Below are 24,510 nucleotides of genomic sequence, written 5' to 3'. Positions count from 1 at the left end.
TGGAGATCTTTGTTTGGCGGGCATGTCATAAAGACTTCCCGTCATGACCGAACTTGACAAGAGGGGGTTAGATTTGCATAGTGTACGATGCCCGTTGTGTGATGATGACTTAGAAACCGTGGATCATTCCCTAATCTTTTGTAAGCATGCATTGGAAATTTGGGATCGAATTTATAATTGGTGGGGTTTGGGCAACATGACAAACCTTAGTGTAAATGAAATCATGCGTGGTAACGGGGCAAATAATCCGACGACACTTGGAAAGAAAATTTGGCAAGCTACCGAATGGGTTTGTTCGTATCTAATTTGGAGGAATAGAAATGAGAAGGTTTTTCGAGGCAAAAGTTGGAATACCCCGGTGGCGGTCAATGAAATTCAAGTCAAGTCTTTCGAGTGGATCTTTAAAAGATTGAAGAAGCGAAAATTAGATTGGTTTACTTGGCTAAACGATCCATGTGTTTATCTTCAATTAGTGTAATTCGTTTTTCTTTTAGCATAGCACAATTGTACTCTAGTTAAGCTGATTCGTGTAATGGTTTGCTTTCTCCGCAAACCAATTCGTGTACTCTCATGAGCTCGCTCATGCTCGTTGGATTCTTGGTTTTGTTTCAATAATACCTGCTTTTCAAAAAAAAAAAAAAATTTATAAAAATTAGGAGGGAGGAATCTAAATATTTGCAGGGCTAGAATCGGATAAAAAAAATTCTCGAAGAACAAAAGTGTAAATATTTATTTTTATTTTTTAAATATCCACACATTAAAATATGCAAGGTTAGGCAGGTTATCTCTGACCAGTATTCATTCGAGGCTAACTAGTGGATCTGTAATTCTGTATTCAACATCAATGCGGATTTATACTATTTCATTGGGCTCGATCAACTGATATAAACACGCAGAAGCAGTAACATCAAAGTTCAAGATAGGTACGATTCTATAATTAATCAGGTAGTTAATAGTTATTTAAATTCTGAAGGTTATGGTCGGAAAGATATAAGGTCAAAGATGGCAGCTACTGGACCAATGTTGTTTCCGGGGACACCTCTCGCCGGAGATATCTGTGCTTTGGTTTTGACCATGTGTTCAGCTCTTTGTTTGCTTCAATTTTTTGAAGAAACTGCAAGACGAGGAATATTTGATCAGGTGGGTCCACTTTTCTATTATTTTTTCATTACAATTTACAACCTGCTCAATCTTGTAAAACAGCAAATAGTTAACTGTCTGGTTTAGCTTTTTTGATCCCGTACTGTTGTTTAAAAAAAAAAAAAACTACTGGTAATAATTATGATTATTGACTCCATCCTTGAGAATGACACTACTTGGAATTTTAATAAAATTTCTGGTTCAATACTATAAGCCCATAATTAATTGCTAATATTGAATATTTGAATATTTATTTTGGTAATTTGTATATTTATACTCCTATTTCTATATCAGAAACTTAACAGGAAGCTTTTGCATATTACATTTGGATTGGTATTCATGTTATGCTGGCCTCTCTTCAGGTGATTTACATAAAAAAGAAACTTAACAGAAGATTCTTGCTATTACACAAATGATGAATTATATAATATAATAATAATAATTGTTGTTGTTGTTGTTGTTGTTACTTGTGTATAGTTCAGGCAGTCAAGGAGCAGTGATAGCCGCAATTATTCCTAGTGTAAACATAGTCAAAGTGCTTTTCATAGGACTTGGATTACTCAAAGATGAGGCCACTGTCAAATCAATGAGCAGATTTGGAGACTACAGGTAATTTCTCTTTTAACCATAGTTGTTAATATCCCAATTAATCCCTTTTTAGAAGCATACGTGATTTTTCAAAATACCTTTTTATTATTAATCAATCAGTCAATGCAGGTCAAAGGGTCAAAATCAAATTTACTTGGTCAAAATTGGTTAAAGTCGAAGTTGATCAACACTTCAGTATGAAATTGAATTAGAATTTTTGAAATCTTGAACAATTGACCATGTCTATGCTTTAAGTACTTGTACCATACACACAAGTGATGAACAATAATGGTGGAAAATCAACACCCTTGTGTTTATGTTTAAGATTTTCTGTAAGTTTGAAATTTATTATTAAAGTGTATAAAAGTCCAATGCGATTAACCCCTGTTTAATCCTCGTTTTAGCCGATTAATCCCTACAAGGTTCCGACCAATCAATCCCTGACTCACAATTTTAACAAACATGGTTTTATCAATTTAACATTTGATATAGACTCGTTCCCTGTAGAAGTGTAGGTTATATGGGCAGGTTGGAAACTCGTCAAGATAGTTTTCTTTTCGGTATTGGTTGTTGACTTATATTTGTTTTGCCTGATATAGTGATCTACTTTTAAGGGGTAGTTTTATAAGGGATTATGACCTGGTAAAATTGTCAAGATGATGATGTGGTAGCCAGCCTATTTGTGAGATGAGCCATGTTGACTGGACTATGAAGCTGGTTGTAATTGTAACATAGCATTTGTAGTTACCACTCAGACAAATCATAGCCTCCCTAGCGCCTAAAAAAGTAATACTCCTTTAAAATAAAATAACATTCCTCTGATTAGAAATAGGATTATGAAATTTTCATCAATTGAGACTCTATTATGCATCTAACAAGCGTCCTTTAGAAGTTGATGTCTTTTCTATGCCATTTGGCTCTCAAATATGATCATAAATTGTTAATCTGTTTTAGATATAAGAATTATGAGATTTTGTGCAATTAAAATGTACTATACTTTGGGAAACCCATTCGGCCTGTTACATTTTTTCTAATGTTTCTATTATTATACCCGTTTGAGTTCTGACACATTAGAGTTAAAACATAACCCGTTTACAAATATATGGGTCAATATTGTCACCTTTGTGCCCTGGCAGGTCTGTTCAATAAACCAAAGACCCTGAGATCCTTTGTGTTGTTTTTTATTACCAGGGAACTAATTAAGGGACCTATGTACTATGTTATTTCAATCGCGCTATGTTGTACATTCTACTGGAGAACGTCTCCAATCGCCATTGCTGCAATTTGTAATCTATGTGCTGGAGATGGTAAACATCATTTCCATATTTAGCAACGAGTATCCGTCTCTTATACCATTATTCATTACTTCTTATACACCATTTATATCTCTTAATTACATTCAAAACCTATAATTATTGCAGGTACCGCTGATATTATTGGGAGGAAATTTGGAACCAAAAAAATCCCATATAATACCGATAAATCTTTTGCGGGGTCCATAGCCATGGCAACCGCTGGTTTCATTGCGTCTATCGGGTAATATTTTTGCAAATATCCTAATCCCTTATCCTAATATGTGCTTAGTAATTCTCCTTAACCCAAACCCTTTTTGGTTTGTGCTTATTTATATACAACATTTTGTATTTAGCAAGAGTTAGTACTAATTGTAATATTGTCGTTCTAGGTACATGTACTATTTTTCGATGTTTGGCTTTGTTGAGAGAAGTTTTAAAATGACAGCTGGCTTCATGTTGGTGTCGGTTGCCAGCGCGTTAGTTGAGTCCCACCCGTTAAGCACCAAAATTGATGACAATTTGACTGTACCTCTTGCGTCCGTGTTTCTAGGGACGTTGGTATTCTCATAACTCATAAGTATACCGAACTCTCGTTTCTAAAATAATGTTATGCATTTGTACTACAAGAATACAAGAACTCCCCATATAGAATAACTTCATTAACTGTACAATAGTATTTGAATGTTGAAGTTACTGTAAAATCTTTTTGTGGCACAATTTAGTTGGTCTATGCTACTTTATATAGTTTTCAAGACAAAAGATATGTAAAGTTTGTTTTAACCCTTAACTAAGCTACCGATTCAAAGGAAGTCGAACATGTTGGTCTATAGTCGTTTTCATGAACAATTTTTGTACTTTTGGGACTCTGTTGTATCGGATTATGTCTTGTATAATCAATCGCCTGCTCTAATTCTTGTTCATGATCAACCAAATCAATCTCTATGTAATCTAATCTAGGAACGACGTTATTCACATTTTGGTAATAATGGTATAAGACTGATGCGCGACAAATAGGACAAGTGGAATGTGAATGCAACCACATGTCTATACAATCAACATGAAATACGTGCCCACATCCCGGCAATTTCCTTCCGATTTCGTCTTCTTCAAAAACACTCAAACATATTGTACACTCGAGTTTATGGTTAGAGTCGTATGAAGGTGATAGTTTGTGAACGAATAATGGCAATGAGGCGATAATGGATAAAGGTAGGCCCCAGCTTCTAGAAGTGGTTGTGGTGAAGTGGTGGTTCATTTGGGTTTGTGGTTGGGTAAAATTGGGTCGGGTGCGTTGGCGAAAGTACCAAAGGGCGTAAAGGTGGAGGCAGAGGATGAAAAGGATAACAATAAGTAGGGAGAAAATGGTGATTAGCATGATTTGAGGATTTGTTGTTGTGGATGAAGAGGAATTGTTGGTTGTGAAATAGTGATTGTAACTTGTAGGTGACAAAAGAATGGCAATTGGAAATTAAGTTTGTTGGTTTATGCTGATAACATAAGATTGAATTGTTTTTGACTCTTGTGTTTTGATTGACTTTTTATTCGTAGTATTGATGTTGATTCTTATTTCACTTTTAGCGTTTGAATAGTTTATTTTTAAACTGTATATTATACCAGTGTTGTAAAACTCCCCGACTAATGCCGATTACTCCTCGGTTACTCCTTTTTAAGAACCGACTGATCCCATTTTCTAAAATCCAAGTAATTAATTGGTCAACATCGGTCAATGGATTAAAATCAGATTGGTCAATGACGGGATTCACGCTATATGGAGGACCCACCACCTTTTCATTTTATACTAATACGGGAAACCTGTTCAATTCGAATCCAGGCCACGTATTTCGAGATAAGTAAAACCCCTGAGTGAGAATCGAACCCGGGTCCCGTTCTTCGATTCACTCATTAAAGACAAAATGCAAATAAATCCATTAATTCATAACTAAATGCAAAAAATAAAAATAAAAAAAATAAAAAGCGGTTAATACTCTTACGTAAAAATAGGAAAATCAATTTTCTCGGGCATAGGTGGAAGAACTTTTGGAATCGCATAAATATGACTATCTGGTTCCACACATGCATTATAAACAACATTAACAGGATCAGGTGGTTTCCTGATAAGAAAATCACAATACATCAAACCAATCTTATGCATTCACCCCTTGACTTGATACAAAACTATTCTTCAACCATATTCTCCGATCACCACAAACCACTTCAAAGTTTCAGTAAACATATTTATATTTGAATGACAAAAACAACTGTGAAAACTGTATTTTCTTAAATTCCACTACACTGAACCAACCAACAACTGGCTACAGATAGGGGTGGCTTAATCATTAATCGGATAATTACAAAAAAAAAAAAAAAAAAGTTACATTAACAAGCCATAACATTATATTTAATATTTGGGACTTGAGGGAGGCTTACAATTATTTGTGCATGATAATACAAATGAAACTTAGGTCTCGATTGGACATTGGAGGAGGCTGAGCACCCCTCAGTCCCCCCTTGTCTACGTCCCTGGCTACAGCCTAGATGTAATTACATATACTTCATAACAAGCTGGAACAACAACAGATTGTTTAAGTCTAAGGACACTGAGGGTCTACTTGCCACCAAGAATCATCAGTCCCTCTGTAACTATGCAAAGGCGAAGCCATGACATACGTAAGGGTGTCATTTTGCGAAAAGAATTACAAAAAATATTATATTATTCATATTTAAGGGATGCTAGAATATAAAATTAGGAGATATTGGTCATTAATTTTCAAATTTTAGTACACTATAATAGACCTATTTGACAAGTTGGGGGTGACAAAACATCCACATTCATCCCCGTGTCTCCGCATTTCTGTATATATATATATATATATATATATATATATATATATATATATATATATATATATATATATATAGACAAAAGTTCAAATAAGAACCAAGAAAAAGGAAAGAACTGCAAGAACCAATCTTGACCTTTGAATATTTGAATCTATAGATAAGTATATTGGTGGGTTTCGGTAGTTACCAAATTTACGTAATATGTCATTCAAGTAACAAAGGCTATATTGGTCTTATCTTAAAAAATAACTGACACCACATTTATAGGAAGAGAACGTGATATCGGTTTTTCTTATTAAATGTCATTTTCTTTCACAAGCTCCATCTCCATCTTTATCCTTCAAAATTGCCGTAACTTTTTTTTTCGTTTGAGACTCTAGAACCATGATCGGATTTGTCCATCTCTCTTCCTAATAATCTACAGAATTCATGGTCGAATATGTTTTATTTAAATATTCTCACCACAAGAATAATACGAACATATGTCGTATGAAATCTGCCCCATTGCCACCGAGCGCCGCCACCACTCAACCCTCGCACCATCATCACCACGGTTTCTGTCTTTTCTTGTGCGCACGAAAGAGAGTGTGTATATGAATACAAAGGTTGTATTATCCACGAACGAGAGTGCATCACAAGTTGGATGTATTCTCAGATGTTGTTCACATATGAACACTAATGAATGACTGATAATAATATAAAAAACTTGGATTAATGTTTTATGTGTTCACATGTATAGATGTGTGTATTCGTCCCAGTGAAATAAAATTTACACATGTTAGTCGGTTGTTCATATGTGCATTATCATCATTGTTCATATCAACATGTTCATCGTTTGTTCATTTATACAATTGAGATTTCAGATATATAATAATGAAAAATACGGAGTATAATGTGTTCACAATTTGTGTGTAAATTTGTTCACATTCTTCATAAGACAAAAATATATAGTGCTGATTTATATGAAAGTGTTGATCGGAAGTTTGATGGAAAATGATGATCATTTTAGATGAAATGGATGCACTTTAGGAAAAAAGAGAATAAAAGAGAGGTTAATGTCTTCTAAATGAACCGAAACAATAATTAAGGGTATATAGTTATAGTTAAAATAAGTAGTTTTACTAAATTGCCCTTTCTATTATTGGTTCTCTCGGTTCTTTCTTTTTTCTTGGTTCTCGTTTGAACCTACCTCTATATATATATATATATATATATATATATATATATATATATATATATATATATATATATATATATATATATATATATCCGACTACGGGGATTTCAATGAAATGGAAACAAATGAACTCAAAGAAAGCCAGACCAGATAACGCAGTACAATATAGTAGTAATATTTTTGATTTAGATAGTGATACAAAACAGGAAGCACAATTATAATGGATTGAAATATCGATCTTATATGTACTATAACTGGCAGAGTAAGGAAATGGGTCAAAGCATTTTCAAAATAGTGAGTGGTAAGTAGCAACTTTTCAAATAAAGATACATGCATCTGCATTTGTATATATTGTTTGATTGTATATTTGCATCCATTATATTGCTATTTGACAATTTCAAATTTTTATCAACTGATATAACATAACATCCATCAGGAACAGAAAGTTTACAATCATTGAACAGACATTATGCAAACGAATTCATATGACCATCACAATTTGTGAATGTAATGGACAGTTAGACTAAACAAAATACAACGTGAATACTAACTGATTGGTCTTTAATTGACATAGTAGTGTGTGAAAGGTAGAATTAAATTTCACTAACCACACATATGAAAGGTAGAATGAAAGTTCAAATAGCATATATTTGCAGAAACATACATGAAGTTTAATTCATAACCTGAAGTTACAAAAGACAAAAGATTTTGCACCAAGATACTATATATCTTCCATCAACTCTTCCAGGTTAACCAAAATCATGCATAACTAAACAAAGTCGATTTCTGCCTTTCTCTGACAGAATTTTCTTGCGGCTAGCATTGCATCTCTTACATGATCGGACCAAATACAGAGTTACATATGAGTTCGATTTCTTTACGCTTGTCCGCAATCACATTGATTTCGGCTAGCTTATTTACTTCAAGCCACTTAAAAGCCTCCTCAACCACATCTTCCATCTTGTTCAAATCTTCCAGAATTACCTTGCTCCTGATATTCCAATCCTTCAATTTTGATTTTAGCGCATACACAAAATTCTCCAATCCATTATATGCATCGACCTTCTGTTTGTACTCTTGATCATCAACTTTGTATCTCTCCGCATCTTCCAACATCTTCTCGATTTCTTCTTTTGTAAGTCGTCCCTTATCGTTTGTGATTGTGATACTGTTCTTTTGACCAGTTATTGGTTCTTGAGCAGAAACGTTAAGAATGCCATCAGCATCAATGTTGAATTGAATCCTTGCTTGTGTAACACCTCTTGGAGCAAGAGGAAGATTCAGAAGACTAAACTCACCTAGAAAATTGTTATTCTTCGACCGAGTTCTCTCCCCCTGATAAACCTTAAAAAGAAACGCAGATTGGTTGTCACAAACCGTGACACTTGTCGTCTCCCTCGTAGCTGGGATGGGGGTGTTTTTTGGGATAGCAAAAGTCATGACTTCACCAAGTGACTCGTAACCAAGCGAAAGTGGAATGACATCTATCAACGTCAAATTTTGGACTACTTGACTGCCCTGACCACTCAAGTGTGCAGCCAAAACAGCTGCACCATAGGCAACAGCCTCATCAGGGTTAATTGTCTTACAGAGGTCCTTACCATGAAAAAAATCCTGCAACATATTTTGAACCTTTGGAATTCGTGTCGATCCGCCAACAAGAACCACCTCATTCACCCTACTCTTCTCCAAATTCGCATCATCCAGACACATTTGGACTGCTTCCATGCACTTGTTGAAAAAATCCATATTTAACTCCTCAAATTTAGCCCGTGTTATTTTTGAAGAAAAATCAATACCATCACACAAACAATCAATTTCTATAGAGGTTTGTGATGTTGAGGAGAGAATCCTTTTAGCTCTCTCAGAAGCAACCCTCAACCTCCCAAGAGCTCTAGAATTATTGCTAATATCTTTCCTGTATTTTCTATTAAACTCAGAAACAAAGTATTCCACCATTCGATTATCAAAATCTTCACCTCCCAAATGAGTGTCACCACCAGCAGCCTTCACCTCAAACCTCCCATTGTCAATAGTGACAAGAGAAACATCAAAAGTACCGCCACCCAAATCAAAGATAAGAGCATTTCTTTTACCAGTCTTTTGGTATAACCCATAGGCTATTGCAGCTGCTGTGGGTTCATTTAGTAGCCTCAAAACACGAAGACCAGCAACAGAAGCTGCATTCTTGGTTGCTAGACGTTGTGAATCGTTAAAATATGCTGGCACGGTGATCACTGCAGTTTTCACGTCAGTGTTTAGGTACATATTAGCTACTTCTTTCATCTTAAAAAGTACCATGGATGAGATTTCTTCAGCAGAATACTTCTTCTCATGACCCTTGTATGTGGCCACTATCATAGGCTTACCACTTTCACCTTCCACAACCTTAAAAGGCCAAACTCTCATGTCATTCTGCACAGTAGCATCGCCATACATCCTTCCAATCAATCGCTTAGCATCTGAAGATTTCAAACCGTAAAATAAGCACGTTGACCTCATATTCAAGATTAAATCTATCATTGAAGACAAAAACTAGTATTTGTTACAGTACTTAGTTGACATTATATTGTCCCTATTTGTTGTGAAATAAAGGGCTTTTAAAAACTAAATCATTGGTTCAATATCAACTCCCCACGATTTCACAAGAATCAACTAAACATTGCATGAGGTGTGGCCCCTGGGAAAGGGTTGCATTAGAATCTTAAAAAATTCAGACATTTTATTTTAACTTTAAAAAACGGGGGTCAGGCGGGTTAAGTTGACCTCGTTCGATTTTTTCACTAATTAACTTTATTTATCCTGATCGTACTTCTATAGAAACCTTAATGAAATACAACTTATTAATGAACTTATGAAAGGTTAAACACATAGAAGGTAAAAAAAAAAAAAAAGTGGATAATAAATTACTTTCTCAGTAGAGTGTATAATTAAAAATTACATTCGGTTCAATTTCGTTCTCCTGGACCTGCTGCCGAGGCTCATTTTGGGGGTCAAAGTTCTAGGCTAGTTGATGTTCCTGGTGCGAAAAAAAGTCGAGCAAAAATATATAAACAAAAAGAAAAAGCTTCTTCATTGGTTAATATTAGGGTGCGTGACGAGCATCATCAAGGTTTGAAGTTAAGAGATGAAGATGATGCGGCTTCGTTGGATGCTAATAGGGTGGACTCCTCGGTGGCTAATGATGCGGGCCAAACTGTTGCTACCAAAAAAGGCTTTTTTCAAGACTTGGTGGATCAAGGAGTGTTTCCTCCCAGTGAGGGCATTCGTATTAGTAGTAACTCGTCGAACGTTATTACCTATAAATTTCCTTCTCGAAGCGACAAAGGGGTTCATATTGATAAGACCGAGGGAATAACGTCACGCCCAGACAAAAGGAATGGTAAGGATCCCTCGTAGTTGAATTCGTTTTTTTGTTTTCTTGCGTAATTAGATTGTTATGGTTCTCATTTGGGTTGTGTTTAGGGTTTGCTTCATTTTGTTTAGTTTGAGTTAGCTAAGTTTTAGGTCTTTTCGAGTCGAGCCATAACGTTTCATCGGTTCGTGTATCAGTTTATAGAATTCTTCATTTATTGATGAAGATATTCTAATTTTAATAGTAATCGTTATTTTAGCCAAAAAAAAATAATTAAAAATTAGATAATTTACAAAGCTTCAAAGAAATGGAACAAGTAAAATAATGATAATTAGTACGGAGTATTGTGAGTTAAACCCTTGTAAAGTGAATCGATTGCTAGGTCAAGTCCAAATCAGTCAAACTAAAGTCTCAAATCTGTGTTTTATCATCATCAGAAATAAAAAAAAAAAAAAAAAAAAAATGATCATCATCAGACTGAGATACTAAACATATGAAAAAATGAGAATATATATACCAAAGACCGTATTGGGAGGATTCATTGCCGCTTGGTTTTTAGCAGCGTCGCCTATCAAACGCTCAGTATCAGTGAAAGCAACACAAGAAGGTGTAGTCCTGTTTCCTTGTTCATTCACGATTATCTCTACTCGTTCGTGTTGCCAAACAGCAACACACGAGTAAGTTGTCCCTAAATCGATTCCGATCGCCAAACTATCACTTCTTCCCGCCATTCTATCAACACCTGAAATGTTAGGGTTTTTTACTCTATTGACGTTAAACTTGCTAATAGATTAATTTAGGTAACTACTCGACTTCTGGGTTAGATAGAATCCGGGGTCTATGGTGAATATGGCCATATGATATGGGCCAACAATAAAATTCTCAAAGTCTAGTCCAGACCTGCCCGCGCGTTGCGGCGAGTGCTTTCGGGCTGCGTATTCATATTTAACGTAGCGTTGTGTATTTACAGAGGGGAACACGGCTCATGTGTTAAGCGCCGTTTTAGATGTCGTTGTGTTAAGCGTTTTTTAAAAAGTATTCATTTCGAACATAGTTAGTTTTGTTTTGTTCAATAAATTTTTTCGCGTGTAACGGTGCTGTCGGGAAAATTTAACTCGCGGCGAACAGAAAGATACGAGTTGCCGTTGTGTTTAGCGTTTTTTAAAAAGTGTGCGTTTCGCGTATAGTTAGTCTCGTTGGGTTCGTAAGATTTTTTCGAGTTGAACGGTGGTCTCGGAAAAATTTAACTCGCATCGAGCGAGAAGATAGGGCCCGTTATAAATTCGGGTGGGATTTGTTTTTTTTATTTTAATAAAATTATATATTTACACTTTTTACCCTTAAAAAAGTGTAAACTTAAGGGGCTGTTGTGTAAATATAGCCAAAGTTGAAGAACCGTTTGTAATGTGAACGCAAACTCAAAACGACAATCCGATGTAACTGAAACGACGGAAATCTCCACCACTTTTAGTTTGTAAGAGTGTTAATCTTCGAAGGGATGTTGACAAAAATACACATTTTTAAAAAAGTTTTAACAAAAATACACATTCTGGAAAAAAGTTGCAAAAATACCACACTGGGTTGACCAACATTTGGGTCGACCACATAGTAAGTTGGTCGACCAGAATGTTTAACAAAGTAGTCGACCAGTCTTTGCATAGGTGCAGGGCCGGCCCTAGGGTAGGGCCACAGGGGCGATCGCACCTGGGCATCACATTTTAAGGGGCATAAAATATGGAGTTCTGAGTTTTTTTAAGTGGAGTTGAGTTTTTTTTTTTTTTTTTTTTTTTTTTGTAAGCTTAGAGGAGAAATTTCATGGAGGAAGGGAGAGGAAGGGTATGTTTGGCAAAACTAGCTGGAAGCTGCAGGCGTTTAGCTGCAAGCGTTTAGCTGAAGCTTTTTAAATGTATATAATTGTTTGGCAAAGTAGCTGGAGCTGTTATAAAATAAGTAAAATGACAAAAATGGACACTAGAAAAAATACTTAAATATCATTATTTTAGTTTAATAAAACATAGTCATTACCAAATAACCGAAAACATATATAATACTACTAATAACCGAAAACATATATAATATTACTAAATTATTAATAACGATCATTCCATATTGAAGTAGCAATATAGTTACGAACATGTTTCATCTCATTCCTTCTTCCTTCAAATAGTCCTTCGGTGCGTGTGTCTAACAAATATTGCAAATGATTACTTTAATTAGCAAAACCCAGAAGTTTCTTATTACTATGCAAAACAGGATCTCCACAAACTAATATTAAATACTTGAAAAAGTCAATAATTTCTCCACTTCAAAAGTCAAAACACATGGGAAGATTGGTTATGTTACGTGGAGGATGTATAAATTCTTTAAAGGGTATTTGAGTAAATAATATTCCAAAAGATAGATGTTTTTATGAAACGCTTGTTGCCTAAGCGTTTAAGATAGGAGCTGTTTCTCAATCTAAAAGCTAGTAGCTATTTTAAGCCAAACGGAGATTTTTACTAGTAAAGAGCTTTTTCTACCAAAGTTAAAAGCTAAAAGCTTCAAAAAACTTCTCGCCAAACATGGCCGAAGAAGGAAAAGCCAAAAGTTGAAAAGAGAAAAAATCTTTTGTTGCTTGATATTGTAAACTTTTTTTCCTTTGTCAGATGTGTTAATTTTATTAAAATCTAATATATTGTACAACAGATATAGCGTATTGTACAATCACGTATGAATTTTGAAATTCTAGTCTGACAATAAAGGTGCCATAATAATGTGAATTCATAAAATAAGTTTACTGATTTCTTAATATAATACTCCATAATACTACTGTTCTCAAACAAATAGAGATTATGTTTATGTTTCATTTTAGTCACCATGAAGTACCTATGAAGTTTAAACGAGAACGATTATAAGTACAGGTTGAACAGACTACGTGGGTTTGCGTTACTCACTAACATAGTTAGGTCCTTTTTAAGCATCTATTGTATTTATAAGTATTTGTAATTTGTATGTAACGATAATAATGGAAATAGTTGTATAAACGCTTTGGGAGGCATTTGAATTGAATATATACTAGTCACTTTCAACCCCTTTGACAAAATCATCCTGACAGTAATCGTTCACCTTTTTCCCAACTCTTTGATCAGACATATTAGAGAACAAACACATAAATCCACATACATATTAGAGAACCAAACCAAACTTCAAAACACATACATATATACCAGGTTGCAAAATTCGCTATTCGGGGATTAATCGGTCAGAACTTTAGAATGATTAATCGACAATTCGGGGATTAATCGACGATTAATCGGATTGTACTTTATGCATTAAATATTAAATTTCAAAAATTATATGTTTAAATATAGAAGAAAGTCATAAATATAAACATAAACTTTAACATAATTGTCTAAATTTGTTGATTTTATTCAATACTATAAATTTCTAGTTTAAAATCATGTTAAAATGCTGACCAATTTTGACTTTGACCAAATTTAATTACCAAATTCGATATTGACCCATCAATTGACGTTGACCGATTAATTAAACGGATTTTGAAAAATCAGAACGGATTGCTCTTAAAAATGATTAATCGGGAATTAATCGGCGAGTAATCGGTTTTTTACCACACTGCATTATGTGGAACAACAATAGATTAAATGGCACAAACAATCAATGGATAAAGTGAAATTAGCTGTACCAAAAACCATAAATCATATTTCTATTAACTTTCAAATCAAGGTAGTAGGTAACACACACATAGACATGAAATAAATGATAAGAGCGACTAGCATGCATTATCCAACCAGTGAGGCAATAATTAGTGAGACAGAGGCATTACATAAACTGACCAATTGTCGTGTTGCAAACGCATTCCAGTTTCTTCTTCTTTTCAGCAATCACATCGATTTCTGCTATCTTATACATTTCAAGCCACGCCATTGCACTCTCCACCAAATCATCCATCTTATTCAATTCTTGTGGACTTAGATGTCATCATTCGCTCTTCTTTTCACGAGATATATGTAATACTCCAAATCATTATAGGCTTCCACTTTATTTCGGTAATTTTGATCCTCGACTTTGAATGTCTTTGCGTCATTCAACATCTTCTCGATTTCTACCTTTGAAAGACTTCTCTTACTATTGGTGATTTTAATGGTTTCCTTGTGACCAGTAGTCAATTCCTCAGCATAAACTTTCAAAAGACCATTGACATAAATTTCAAACCGAACCTTTGCTTTTGTAACACCCCTAGGGGCTAGAGGAATGTTTTGAAGGGTAAATTCACCTAGATTAATGTTGTCTGTCGCTTTACTTCTCTCTCCCTGATAAACCGAGATCCAAATATGATTTTGGTTGTCACGAAGTGTAGTCACTGTACGCTCTTTAATAACAGGTATGGAAGTGTTTTTCGGGATCATAACAGACATCACGTCCCCTAATGCAAAATAACCAAGTGAAAGAGGGGTGACATCTGACAATGTCAATTCTTGAACCATTTGATTGCCCTGGCCACTAATCTTTGCAGCCAAAACAGCTGCACCATACGCAACAGCCTCATCAGGATTGATCGTCTTGCACAAGTCCTTACCTTCAAAAAACTCCTTTAACATTTGTTGAACCTTCGGAATCCTCATGGACCCACCAACGAGAACCACCTCATCCACCATTTCCTTCTTCCATTTAGCATCTTCAAGACACATATGTACAATTTCCAAACACTTATTAAAGAAATCCAAATTCAACTCCTCAAACTTAGCCCGAGTAATCTTTGTTGAAAAATCAACACCATCATACAAGCAGTCAACTTCTATGGAAGTAAAAGTTGTTGAAGAGAGAATCCTTTTTGCCCTCTCACAAGCCACCCTCAACTTCGCTAACGCTCTTGGATCCTCGCTAATATCTTTCTTCTATTTCCTATTAAATTCAGCAACAAAGTGATCCACCATTTGCTTATCAAAATCCTCGCCCCCTAAATGAGTGTCACCGGCAACAGCCTTAACCTCAAACTTCCCTTCCTTAATGGTAACAAGAGACACATCAAATGTACCACCACCTAAGTCAAATACAACCACATTTCTAATTACACCACCAATAAAATTACCCTTCTGTTCCAGACCATAAGCCATAGCTGCTGCAGTAGGTTCACTGAGCAAGCGCAAAACATGAAGGCCAGCAATAGTAGCTGCATCTTTAGTAGCTTGTCGTTGTAAATCGTCAAAATAAGCGGGTACAGTGATCACTGCTGATGTCACATTGTCATTAAGGTATGTATCAGCTATCTCTTTCATCTTTGTTAGCACCATGGATGAAGTTTCTTCAGCAGAAAACTGCTTCGTAACACCCTTGTATGTTACTTCATTCATTGGTTTACCATTTTCCCCTTCTACAACCTTGAAAGGCCAAACTTTCATGTCACTCTGTACACTAGCATCAGCATATCTCCTTCCAATTAGTCTTTTAGCATCTGCAAAACACATATTATGTTAGGATATTAGGACCCAAACAACGCTAGTAATTCTACAAGATTACTAGCCGAGTAGTGATACTATCAAGATCACTCAACCCACTTAATGAACGAAAGATAATAAATGCGAAAATGTAAGAACGACACAAGATATAACGTGGTTATATGCAATCGTTGTGATTGCTTTAGTCCACGGACCAACTAGAGATTGTTATATTACTGAATACTTGAGAGTGGTGTGTTACAATGACTATGAATGAGCTCTATATATAGAGCAAACAAGAAACCAACCAAACTACAACTTGATCTTCAAGTGTGCTAGTAATCATGAAAGATAAACCAACTAGCCATGCTTTACACCCACTAATGACATGATCACAGCCACAATTAGTGGTGTAAAGCAACCCACTAAGCACCTAAAGTGAAAGGAGAATCAATCAAGATCGGATCCCATGTGTGCAAGTTGCCCACTTGCTGCCAGACATCGTGCGCGCCGTGCACACTTAAACGTGCGCGCCGTGCACACTCCCAAACTTCGAGCAAGCCTTCTGATCAAAACTTCTCTAGTGCGCGTAGGGAGCGCGCCGCGCACCATCACCGCGCACAATCAATTTGCTCTGTTTTTTATCTGTTTTTCTCTATTTCACGCTTACCGAAATCTGCAAAATCCGTGCAAGTGTTGAAACAGTTTTTAGTGACACTTTTTCCAGTTTTGTTTAAATGTCTCCACACTCCAACATATTATAATTAACTGTACCGTATGTTTACCTTAAGAGAAATTAATTCCAAAAAAAAAAAAATATATATATATATATATATATATATATATATATATATATATATATATATATATATATATATATATATATATATATATAAGTTGCAAACATGTTGTAAAAAAATTCCATTATTTATTCTTGAAGGTGTTATTAAATAATTAATTGGTAATAGTATCAAACTTAACGATGGATAAACTTTTTTTAGAAAGGCAAACTCACATACACCACTACACGAATTAATCATGAATTATATATACAAATTGTCCTAAGCAAGACTCGAACCCTCAACCTTTTGGTTAAAAGGGCCACCTCGATACCTATGGGCCAATGGCCCTTTGGTTAACGATGGATAAACTACTTCGTTTACGAATCAAACTAACCAGTTTGGTTTCAAATACTTGAGATGTTTTTACGTAACTGAGATGATTAAAATTAAATATATAGTAATAAAAAATATCATACTGAAAAGCGTATTTGTAGGGTCCTGGTGACTTGGTTTTTTGCAGCATCACCGATCAAACGATCGGAATCGATAAAAGCAATGCAAGAAGGAGTGGTCCGGTTGCCTTGTTCATTAGGGATGATTTCAATGTCAGAGACGTCTTTGGACATAGGCAAGATAGGCAACCCGCCTAGGGTCCAAAAAGTTTGAAGGGCCCAAAATTATATATATATATATATATATATATATATATATATATATATATATATATATATATATATATATATATATATATATATATATATATATATATATATATATATATATATATATATATATATATATAGTGGTAGGATCAAGAGGGAAGTAACCATTCGGGGGGAGCGGGGGGAAGCAAACTTTTTTTTTTCTTTTCGTTTTTTGAAAAAACTTTGTTCACGAACATTATAGATTGGATGAAAATAAAAACATTTAGAAAAGACACTCCGTGATGAATGTTATTATTTTGGCGGGAAAACGCTCAAAGAAAGTAATATATAACAATTATCGTGTTTTTCGAGCGTATGTTGAGGTTTTAGACATTAGGGTTTAGATATTGGGGTTTAGATATTGGGGTTTAGATATTAGGGTTTAGAAATTTAGGGTTTAGGGTTTAGATTTAGGATTTAGATTGAGTTTTTAACACGAACGGTTTAGAGTTTATGGTTTAGGGTTTAGGGTTTGGTGTTTTGGGTTTATGGAATAAATCCAAAACACCAAACCCTAAACCCTAAACCCTAAACTCTACGTGGTTTAGGCTTTTATAATATGTGGCCTGCTACAGTACCTCATGCGATCGCATGAGTTTTCAGTGTTTTTGTCATGCGATCGCATGGCCGCCTTATCCGTTTTTGTTTGCTAGTTCGTCAACATCAAATAGTGTTTTACTGTAGCAAATAGTGTACTGTAGCAAATAGTGTTTTACTGTAGCAAATAGTGTATTGTAGCAAGTCGTTTCACTGTAGCACTGTAGCAAAATAACGTTTCACTGTAGCAAATAGTATTTTACTGTAGCAAATAGTGTTTTACTGTAGCAAAGTCATTTTGCTGTAGCAAATAGTGTTTTACTGTAGGAAAGTCGCTTTTACTTGTACATATATATATACATACATATAATTGTTCATGAATCGTCGAGAACAACCGAAAGGTATTTGAATATATGAAAGTAGTTCAAAAATTTTGAGATTCAGTTTTACAGACTTTGCTTATCGCGTCAGAAATATTGATCATTCAAAGATTAAGTTTAAATTTGATCAGAAATTTTCGGGTCATCACAACGCACGAGGGAGCCCGATAGATTGAGAATAGGTACGACGGTAGACTTGTTAAAACCAATTTAATGAGAGTTAAACGTCCACCGAATGACATCGTTTGTGCTTTCCAATCCGAGAGTCGTTTTTGGAATTTCTTAATAACCAGTTTCCAATCTATAAATTTTTCATACTTACTCCAACCAGAATTCTATAACACCCCGTCAAAATCCATTAACGAAATGTTAACTCTGGTCCCAGTGCTCGGCTTGACTTCTACGTAACAGCCAGTGTTGTAAATCTCCTTATTTCTCCCCGAGATCTCTCCGAGATCTCGTTTTTTGGAAGTCCACCGAGACGAGATGTCCATCTCTCGAGATTTCATGGTCACGGGGTCAAACTTGGTCAAAGCCACGATTTCTCGAATTTTCTCGCTCATTTATCGAATATTCCCATAAAATCTCGTAATTTTTCGAATTTTCTTGCTCTTTCTTGAAATTTCTTGTAAACTCTTCTAGAAATGTATATAAATATACATAAATTTATTTATTTGTATATATTTATATTATAAAAACTAAAAAGTTAACGTAAGTCAACGTCCGATATCTCCCCGAAATTTTTTCGAGATGCCGAGATCTCCCAAAAATGTCCAAACGAGATCTCTCCGAGATCCGAGATCTCTCCGAGATCCGAGATCTCCAACCTTGGTAACAACAATGTTCTACAGCGGAAGCAACTAATACCTAAGATAAAACATGCAAAACGGGTCAACATAAAGTTGAGTAAATCTACAGGTTTTAGTTGCTTCTGCTGTAGAACATTGCTGTTACGTAGAAGTCAAGCCGAGCACTGGGACCAGAGTTAACATTCCGTTAATGGATTTTGACGGGGTGTTATAGTTAGTATCAGAGCTTTGGCTATAGGGAACTAGAATGCATTAGTGTGTCTAACCTTAGGACGCATTAGTGGGTCTAGTCTATAGCCGTGTACTTAGAATAACTATTATACGCTATGCTTACACTGTTTGCTCTACTATGCTACAAGTAGGGCTACATATTATATATCACATGCATATACACATCTATACCCATAATGATATGGACTTGGACTAGATATATGATGTCACGAATCACATAAGTACACACTACGCGAGACTTAATTGAATTAAGATGACTACGCTATCTTGAACTTATGGAGTAATGTCGAATGGAAATGTGAGATAGCGTAATGTAATGACTGGGATTACATTATAGTAACTCATATAGAAATTCTGACATCGCAAAATAAGGAATTGGGAGCGAGTCAAGTAGGTTACTTGGATAAATACCGTTTAGAGCATAAACCGTATAATCTCATATATGAGTAGAAATTTACAATGTGCGAATTAATTGTTATTATAACCTATAAGAAGCGTGTAATCACGTCACAACTCGTCACTACTCGACAATGTCCGCCACCACCGATCACTACTTGGAAATACGAAGACACTGCTTAGAACATACTCATCATCTCATACCACTACTCCTTAATACTTATCGTTGCTTACTACTACTCAACACCGCCTCTCATGGCTAGTCACGACCGATCACTACTTCTTACTGCTTGTCATTACTAGTCACTACTTAATGCTATCCATTACTACTTACCACTACTGAGTACTACTCATTACCACTAGCACCTCCACGATTTACTACTAGCTACTATGCATCACAACTCATTTCTGATACATCTTTAGAGAATGAATTCCTGGTAACAGCCTGCGCAATCTGTAGTAGTGATGTGTGCGAGGTGGGGTACGAAATACTATATATTTTTAATACGAAATACGTTACAAATTACACAAGTTTTAATTATTTATTTACAGAAGGGATATACCTAAACCTTGCTACAACACTATAGGCAGTGTACCTAATCGTAGAGTAGTATAGTTTTTAGTAAGTCCGGTCCGTTCTACAGGGAGACGACTTATTTTACATTATATTTATAAACAATTATATTGCAGAGACCCGTCCTAATCCATCTGGATGAAGTCCATATCGATTATAAACGATTCACAACAGTTGATTACATCGCGAGGTACTTGACCTCTATATGATACATTTTACAAACATTGCATTCGTTTTTGAAAAGACAATCTTTCATTTCATCGAAAGTTGACGGCATGCATACCATTTTATAATATATCTAACTATAATTGACTTAATAATAATCTTAATGAACTCAACGACTCGAATGCAACTTCTTTTGAAATATGTCATGAATGACTCCAAGTAATATCTTTAAAATGAGCATTTGCACAGCGGAAGATTTCTTTCATACCTGAGAATAAACATGCTTTAAAGTGTCAACCAAAAGGTTGGTGAGTTCATTAGTTTAACATAAATAATCATTTACATCATTTTAATTGACCACAAGATTTCATTTTTCTATAAATATACATCTCATATCAGGCATTTCGCAAACTGCATAGAGATAAAAATCATTCATATAGATTGAACACCTGGTAACCGATGTTAACTTAATGCATAGAATATCCCCAAAACAGAACCTCTCGTCTGTATAATAATCTCGAAGTACTAAAGCATTCGTACCCCGAATGGGACTTGTCAAGATCCATAGATCTATCTTTAGGATTCGCGTCAACCAGGGGCAATTTCCCTAAATTCTTAGGTTACCAGACTTGAAGGGCGATGTTTGGTTTAATAATCCAACCATAGAATGTAGTTTTAAGTACTTGTGTCTATTTCGTAAAACATTTACAAAAGCAGTGCATGTATTCTCAGTCCCAAAAATATATATTGCAAAAAGCATTTAAAAATGGAGTAATGAAACTCACCTAATGTATTTTGTTGTAAAAATACATATGACTATATTGAATAATGCAGGGTTGGCCTCGGATTCACGAACCTATATCATTTGTATGTATATTAAAACGTATAATCGTAATCGAACAATTTATTATATCTTAATTTATATATTATATATTTAATTTGTGTTTATATTCAAAATGGTTAATATCTATATAATTATATCATTTTTATATTGATAACCTATATGTTTCATATATTTATTTTATATATTTATAATAAATAAAAACATAAATTTTGTTATGTTATATGTATTTAATACATTTTTTGTATATATATATATATGTATATATATCTTTTGTTTGTTAAAATTATGTTAATACTAAAATAGTATTAGAAATGATAAAATAATAATAATGATAATAGAGTTAAAAATGATACTTTTAATATTAATGAATAAATGATAACTTTAATAAAAATAATACTTTTAATAAAATGATAATTTTAATAATAATGTATACTAATAATAATAATTCTACTAATACTTATGATAGTAATAATACTAATAAAAATAATAATAATAATAACAATACTAATAATAATAACAATAATCTTGATAATTTTAATTAATCGTGACATAAGTATATTTATAAGCCTCTTACTTATAACGTACCTTTAATTATACTTCTCGATTGTATTTACATTAACTATATTCATGATCGTAAATGAAATCATTTTTATCTTAATATAATTTAACATAAATTATTTTTATTTTTATTTCATATTAAATCTAACATACCCATGATCATAATATCAACCATGGTTTTTAGTCCATACTCTTATGCTACCAAATAATAATTCTTATAATAATACTAATAATATAATACTAATAATAATGATATTATTATTAATTTTAGTAGTGATAATATTGTTCCTAATATTAATATTAATGATAACAATAATAATGTTTAACATAATAATAATAACAATAAAATTAATAATAATGATAATAATAAAAGTTTTACAACCTTTGAAGAGAAGCTTTAAAAAAAACATGTCACTGCCGAGACTCGAACACCCAACCTCTCGTTAACCCGACACTCTCTCAAACCAATGATCCAGTTCTGTTTTCCTGAATCAAAACCCCCCGGTTATTTATTTATCCCGACTGTTTTTCTGTTCCTACTCCTCCTTCTTCTTTCTCACGAAGTCGATTGATCAGAGAATTTCAAAACCAATTAACGAATTTTTTACTTAAGTTAAGACTTGTAAACAATAATAAAACTACAAGTGTGATCCTAAAACCCCAAAAAAAAAAAAAATGAAGAAATAACAGCAGCAGCTGCATCGCTGTTTAAACAAAAAAAATTGATTCAAAGATTAAGATCATTTTAGCTAAAGGTCATAACACAAAATATGTTTCAATCCATTCATAAAAGCTTCCCAAATCGTCAAATGAAACAGAATCATTAAAACAAGCTTGAATTTCACGAAGAACATTTTAGTTGACTTTTATAAATAAACTTTGACTTCGAAAATTAGGAATCGATAGTAGGAATTAGACTTTGACACTTTACAGATAGTTAACATGAAAGATTTCTAACTTTATTGCATTAATAGATTTTTAATTTGAGTTAAAAATTGGGTTTTGGTAGAAAATGCTCAAGAACAGCGTGACGAGCTGTTTTGCTTGTTTTGGGTTTTTAAAATTGATTTGCAGTGAATAATAATAATTAGCAGAATATGATAACGATATAGGTGATAGTAATCGATAGGTTGATTTCAACAGACAAGAAAATTATTGATTTTGTGTTTGCTAGTGGGATTTTGGATGACAGCAATTCACGAGTGGCTCATATATCAGAAAAAATAAAAATAAACAGATAAAGAAAAAGACACGCTCAAGTCTGAATATATATCTATCCAGTTAATTTTATTTATACAATTGTATTCATATATATCTGTTTATTTAAAATTCTGTATTTTTTTATTTGTATATATGTAATTAAATGTAATTGTATTGTATTTATACATATTGATTTTATATTCGTATATATATATATATATATATATATATATATATATATATATATATATATAACTCTTATTTTTGATATTTAACTAATATAATTATATTAATACTACTTAATATAATAATAAATCTATTAATAATAATTATCCTAATGATAACAATTTTAAGAATAATAACACTAATAGTTATAACATTGTTCATAATGATATTATTACTAATAATATTAATAAGTTATATTATTTTTATAATAATACTAATAATTATATTAGTATATGATAATAATAATTTTTGATAATTTAAATGATAATTTTAATAGTTTTAATGATGTTAAAATTAGTAGTAATAATACTGAAAAAATATAATAAGTTACATGTTTATGTGGTAATATTAATATTACTTATACTTATCAAATTTCATATTTTAAACTTATTGTTGGTACGTCATATATTATATATGCAAATATGAATACCTTAATAATGTTTTATATATATAATTATTATATGTCTATTTACTATATTCTTTCATATTATAAATTTCAACACATAATATTTATATTTATATATATATATATACACAACATACATATAATAATAATAATTATTATATATGTTTATATCTAAATCTTTTTAATAATAACTTTATTATATTATATATTACTTTACATATTTAAGTCTACTGATTAGTTTGTATTCACATTATTATTTATACACATATATTTATATTTATATATTTACATTTTTAATTACACAACTGTTCGCGAATCGTCGGGGATGGTCTAATGGTAATTGAACACATGAACATAGTTTCAAAGTTTTCGAGACTCCACATTTCTGACTTTGCTTATCGTGTCGAAATAATATAAAGATCAAGTTTAAATTTGGTTGGAAATTTCCGGGTCATCACAGTACCTACCCGTTAAAGAAATTTCGTCCTGAAATTTGAGTGTGGTGGTCATGGCTAACAATAAAAATGTTTTCATGACGAATACAAGCTGATAAATAGAGTTTTATTACTGTTGAATAATATGGATAAGATAATTCGACTACTCGAAGAGTACGAGTGAAGCTATAACAAAAGAGTGAAATGAGAAAATAAAATTTCGTCATAACTTTTACTAGTCATGGTTGAATTTAGAAAATAAGGTGTGTCTTAACTTTTGACGTAGAGGGTTGAATTCCGGAATTCAAGGGATTGAAGAAAATCTTCGAAGTCTATAAGATTTGATTCTTCGGCGAATAAGGAAATTAAGATTTCTATAATTAAATACGATGATCTATCTCGATTACTCTATCTGATATTTCCATTATAAATTA

The 24,510-nt window shown here is 33.3% G+C and overlaps 3 protein-coding genes and 1 pseudogene across 5 annotated transcripts; 1 reads left to right on the top strand and 3 right to left on the bottom strand.

Moving 5' to 3' along the window:
* The first annotated feature begins 774 nt into the window (after window positions 1-774).
* Window positions 775-4,418, top strand: LOC139881186 (probable phytol kinase 3, chloroplastic). 3 transcript variants are annotated; one of them, XM_071865712.1, is made up of 7 exons: window positions 779-923; window positions 989-1,140; window positions 1,435-1,502; window positions 1,618-1,749; window positions 2,920-3,035; window positions 3,150-3,264; window positions 3,413-4,418. In XM_071865712.1, the coding sequence occupies exons 2-7, from the start codon at window positions 1,003-1,005 to the stop codon at window positions 3,591-3,593; spliced, it is 750 nt and encodes a 249-aa protein (XP_071721813.1). In that variant the 5' UTR covers window positions 779-923; window positions 989-1,002; the 3' UTR covers window positions 3,594-4,418. The 3 variants fall into 3 exon arrangements, with proteins under 3 accessions (XP_071721806.1, XP_071721813.1, XP_071721819.1); XM_071865718.1 differs by having other exon boundaries at window positions 782-923; window positions 996-1,140; XM_071865705.1 differs by having other exon boundaries at window positions 775-1,140; window positions 3,413-4,417.
* LOC139844290 (RING-H2 finger protein ATL64-like) lies at window positions 3,811-4,398 on the bottom strand. The gene has a single exon (XM_071834511.1). The coding sequence runs from the start codon at window positions 4,396-4,398 to the stop codon at window positions 3,811-3,813; it is 588 nt and encodes a 195-aa protein (XP_071690612.1).
* Window positions 4,419-7,664: 3,246 nt separating the features above from the next.
* Window positions 7,665-11,170, bottom strand: LOC139881177 (heat shock cognate 70 kDa protein 2-like). The gene is made up of 2 exons (XM_071865696.1): window positions 10,914-11,170; window positions 7,665-9,503 (listed from the first exon to the last, which is right to left on the bottom strand). The coding sequence occupies exons 1-2, from the start codon at window positions 11,125-11,127 to the stop codon at window positions 7,873-7,875; spliced, it is 1,845 nt and encodes a 614-aa protein (XP_071721797.1). The 5' UTR covers window positions 11,128-11,170; the 3' UTR covers window positions 7,665-7,872.
* A 3,045-nt stretch (window positions 11,171-14,215) lies between these two features.
* Window positions 14,216-17,239, bottom strand: LOC139844282 (heat shock cognate 70 kDa protein-like; annotated as a pseudogene).
* Window positions 17,240-24,510: the final 7,271 nt, after the last annotated feature.

Source organism: Rutidosis leptorrhynchoides, chromosome 1, assembly GCF_046630445.1.
Source record: "Rutidosis leptorrhynchoides isolate AG116_Rl617_1_P2 chromosome 1, CSIRO_AGI_Rlap_v1, whole genome shotgun sequence".
Classification (NCBI taxonomy): domain Eukaryota; kingdom Viridiplantae; phylum Streptophyta; class Magnoliopsida; order Asterales; family Asteraceae; genus Rutidosis; species Rutidosis leptorrhynchoides.
This window is presented reverse-complemented; position numbering and strand designations above follow the sequence as displayed.